This window comes from Eurypyga helias, unplaced genomic scaffold (genome assembly GCF_000690775.1).
Source record: "Eurypyga helias isolate BGI_N326 unplaced genomic scaffold, ASM69077v1 scaffold45952, whole genome shotgun sequence".
NCBI classification, from domain to species: Eukaryota; Metazoa; Chordata; class Aves; order Eurypygiformes; family Eurypygidae; genus Eurypyga; species Eurypyga helias.
Genome location: NW_010234880.1, coordinates 24 through 4310, shown reverse-complemented (window position 1 = coordinate 4310; position 4287 = coordinate 24). Strand labels below are relative to the sequence as shown.

Sequence of the window (4287 nt, the reverse complement as noted above, 5' to 3'; positions counted from 1 at the left end):
GGCTTGGTGCCAGCTGAATGGAAGTGGGAATAAACACAGTTAGTCTCGTTGGCGAAAGACTTCAGAAACACCGGGGTGAGAATTAAAACATAGACTCCGGGGTACAGATCTTGATGAAGCCACCAAGAACCCAGGAGAGAGTAGCCCAGACACCCGACTTTTTCTTTTCCACCTCTGCTTTTTCCTAAATTGTCGTAGTGTAACAGTAGGCTAGAAAACCAGCTTATTTGTGTCTCGGGGGTAAGACAAAGTTGAGGTATTGAGAGATTAAACATACGTGATGCAGTTGCTTAGAATCCAAGGGGCTGGCTACAAGTGGGCACATGCATTGGACTGGGATTCGCGGATGAGTCCCAGGAACTCGGATACATATGAATTGCCAGGGGCTAGATATCTCTATGCTTATTATCATAGAACCATAGAATGGTTTGGGTTGGAAGGGACCTTAAAGATCACCTAGTTCCAACTCCCCTGCTATTTCCTTTATTAGAAAGGAAAGCATATGGAGCGGTCTTATGCAGGAAGGATTCCTGCAACAGTTACGCAGTACGTGATTTGGCAACAAGAAAATTTGGGGCTATTATATGAAGAAGTCTTCCAAAGCTCCAGGAAGGTGAAAAAGTGTCTAGGCACAATGGTAAAGACATAACGTAGGTGCAGTGTGGTGAGGGAAGGTGAATCTGTGTTCACCCTGTGTGTTCACAGAGACTGTGTTGTTTTAAATATCTTCCAGTATTCTCAAAGTCGACTAGGGTGAGTGGAGTCTTGCCAGTGCAGACAATTTGGTCGTTTAATTGTCGCTCGAGCAACCTGGGAATGCTGCAGCAGAGAAATCTGTTGCTTGTATCTTCCCATGATCTGAAATCTAGAAGACAGGTAGCTCCATATCTGATTGTCTCTGTTCTGTTTTGAATCTGCAGCGTGAGTGCATATCCATCCACGTCGGTCAAGCCGGTGTTCAGATGGGCAATGCATGCTGGGAACTGTATTGCCTTGAACATGGGATCCAGCCTGATGGTCAGATGTCCAGTGATGAAACTGTCGGAAGTGGAAATGATTCCTTTAACACTTTCTTCAGTGAGACAGGAGCCGGTAAACATGTTCCCAGAGCAGTGTTTGTGGACCTAGAGCCAACTGTAGTTGGTACGTACCCAGCATTAGAACAGTCCGTGGAAACGTGAGGATCCCTTATGGAGTCCCTGTCGTATGTCTTGTTTGTTTAGAACAATCTAAAAAGATGTGTCTGGATGCTATTTTGACATTTGAGGTTATTCTTATTTGAAACAACTGAAACAGTGGTCTACAGGTAAGAACAGTGCTGGGAAACGCAGAACTATTTTACAGTCTCAGTACCCTTTCTAGACTGCTGTGCTGCTGCCAGCGTTCGGTTTAACTGCTGTCTGTAATCCTGTCTGGACCTGTGGTCCAGTTTTCTGAGTGAACTCTGTTCTCAGGTACAAATACTGCTTTGTATTTTGCCCCATGTTTTCCCCTAAAAATGGGGCTGAGGTTGTGCCAACTCTTCAGACTGCTCAGAGAACCTGCGGATATCGGGGGTACAGCCGATACACTCCTTGGCCATGTGTACGTGGGCTGTCGGCATGGGCAGCACACACAGAGCTGCACCGGGCAAACCTACGCTGTGCTGTTTTGTTTCCCCACAGATGAAGTGCGAAGAGGCACATACAGGCAGTTATTCCATCCTGAGCAGCTCATAACTGGGAAAGAAGATGCAGCGAATAATTATGCCAGAGGCCATTATACCATTGGCAAGCAGATCATTGACCTAGCGCTGGACCGCATTCGCAAACTGGTGAGAATTCATGCTGCAAGTCGGTACGGAAGTAATGCTGTAGCTGCCAGAATGGTGCTCTGCTGGCGTCTTCCCTGATGATCTCGTGTGTAGCTGATCATTCCCAACCAAACTCCAATCTCGCTGCTCTCCCTCCCATTAAATAAAAATCCAGTCAGTAGAACTTAACATTGGTTAGGCTCTGAAATACCATGATTTGAAAGGATTTTAAGAGCAGCTCAGGAGTACCCTAAAAGCCTTAAACAAGTGTAACAATGCTGTTATACTAGTTTATTATTTTCAGTTTGACGCATGTCATACAAAATATTGCCGGTGCCCCGGACCCCAGGTTTTGGTGGAATGCTTCATCACTGCCATTACTGCTCAGTTTTGGCCTTGACGTGGTGTCATAAACAGCACTGTAGTGGGCTGATGGGGCCCACAGTGATTGTCTCTTGAAAGGTACAAGGACCAAACCCCTTGTTTCCAGCATCCAGTTGATACCTGCTGAGAGCCAGGACGGGAACATCCACGTCCCGAGGCTGTCACTCAGCTGCACCTCACAGAATGTGGCACAGCAGCGCACGGTCGCGTTCCGATGGCCGTGCAGGTAATAATGCTGTTTCTAAACATGAAAACGCTCCTGTTCGGAAAAGGCCGTGCAGGGACACTGGCACCTCTGAGTGCAAGACACGCAGGGAAGAGGGAGGAGAATGCCGGGCTTGTTACAGCCACCCGGAACAAACCAACTTAACGAGGTGCTCTGAATGATTATTTTACCACTGCTTTCTTCAGATTCAGCACTCACTCATTTCTTCTCCCGCTGTTTCCCACCCCACTGCAGGCTGACCTGTGCACAGGGCTGCAGGGTTTCCTCATCTTCCACAGTTTTGGCGGGGGCACCGGTTCAGGGTTTACATCTCTGCTGATGGAACGGCTCTCTGTTGAATACGGCAAAAAGTCCAAGCTGGAGTTTGCCATTTATCCAGCCCCACAGGTGTCCACGGCTGTGGTAGAGCCTTACAACTCCATTCTGACCACCCACACCACACTGGAGCACTCTGACTGTGCCTTCATGGTGGATAATGAAGCCATTTACGATATATGCCGTCGTAACCTTGACATTGAGCGCCCCACTTACACCAATTTAAACCGATTAGTTGGGCAGATCGTTTCATCGATCACTGCTTCGCTGCGTTTTGATGGAGCCCTCAATGTGGATCTGACAGAATTCCAAACTAACCTTGTTCCATACCCACGGATCCATTTCCCGCTGGTGACCTACGCCCCTATCATCTCTGCTGAGAAGGCCTATCACGAGCAGCTGTCCGTGGCCGATATCACCAACGCATGCTTTGAGCCGGCCAACCAGATGGTGAAGTGCGACCCGCGCCACGGCAAGTACATGGCCTGCTGCATGCTATACCGCGGCGATGTTGTCCCCAAAGACGTCAACGCTGCTATCGCTAGGATCAAGACCAAACGTACCATTCAGTTCGTGGATTGGTGCCCGACTGGATTCAAGGTACTCGCACAGCTTTTCCACTGCTCGCTGCTTGAGCTTCTGGGCATCGGGTAGCATTCCGAGGTGCAGGTCGTTTGGCAGCACTGCCATGTCCCCGGGAAGTGTTTTGGTGGGGTGCAGAGTAATGGTTAGCTGTTGCGTTGCGTCGTAACCACGGCAAGTTGCAGCAGCTCACAGAAGCACGTCTGTAGGCCTTGGCACTCACGGCATATTCCCTCTCTTTTCTTGAAGGTGGGCATTAACTACCAGCCTCCGACGGTGGTGCCGGGTGGTGACCTAGCAAAGGTGCAGCGCGCGGTGTGCATGCTGAGCAACACCACGGCCATTGCTGAAGCGTGGGGTCGCCTCGACCACAAGTTTGACCTGATGTATGCTAAGCGTGCTTTTGTGCATTGGTATGTGGGGGAAGGGATGGAGGAAGGAGAATTTTCTGAAGCCCGGGAAGATCTGGCTGCCCTTGAGAAAGATTATGAGGAGGTCGGCATAGACTCCGTGGAAGCAGAGTCTGAGGAGGGAGATGAGTACTTTTAAAACAGAAGTCTGGAACAACGGATGTAAAGAAAAGAGGCAGCAGATGTCGTTTGTTCACTTGGTTGGTTGTTTCAATAAAGTTGTACAGGTTGCACCGCACCTACTGGTTTCCCCTCTCTGTGGTGTCTGTAGGGACCCGCTGGGCCTGCAGCCTTGGGTGGCAGCCAGTCACATGGATTTTTTGCAGCCAGTCACATGCCAGTTACAGGAATCAGGACGTTCCTGTGTGCCCTCTCCCGTGACCCCAGTGTGTTCCACTTGGGTCTTTGGCTTCTCACAAGCAGAAACTCCCACTTCAGGTTGTTCCAGCACTAGTAACGCCATTCCACACCCGGCTGCAGGCTGATCGTTCCCAGGAAGGCTGACCCCCCCGAGACTGGGGCTGGACGCTCCAGGTCGGTCCCTGGGCAGCGCTGCACCGGGGGGTCTGCACTAGCCG

The 4287-nt window shown here is 50.1% G+C and overlaps 1 protein-coding gene across 1 annotated transcript; it reads left to right on the top strand.

Moving 5' to 3' along the window:
• The first annotated feature begins 920 nt into the window (after positions 1-920).
• On the top strand, positions 921-3848 carry LOC104504454 (tubulin alpha-3 chain). Its single transcript, XM_010146583.1, has 4 exons — positions 921-1143; positions 1665-1813; positions 2637-3317; positions 3549-3848. Exons 1-4 carry the CDS (start codon positions 963-965, stop codon positions 3846-3848), a joined length of 1311 nt encoding a protein of 436 aa, XP_010144885.1. The 5' UTR covers positions 921-962.
• The last annotated feature ends 439 nt before the right edge of the window (positions 3849-4287 follow it).

Bases quoted from the DNA above. Each gene is read 5' to 3' on its own strand.
- LOC104504454 (XM_010146583.1), top strand. From the start codon at position 963: ATGGGCAATGCATGCTGGGAACTGTATTGCCTTGAACATGGGATCCAG. The intron at 1,814-2,636 runs GTGAGAATTCAT...ACCCCACTGCAG, and splicing joins TGGACCGCATTCGCAAACTG to GCTGACCTGTGCACAGGGCT. The intron at 3,318-3,548 runs GTACTCGCACAG...CTTTTCTTGAAG, and splicing joins GGTGCCCGACTGGATTCAAG to GTGGGCATTAACTACCAGCC.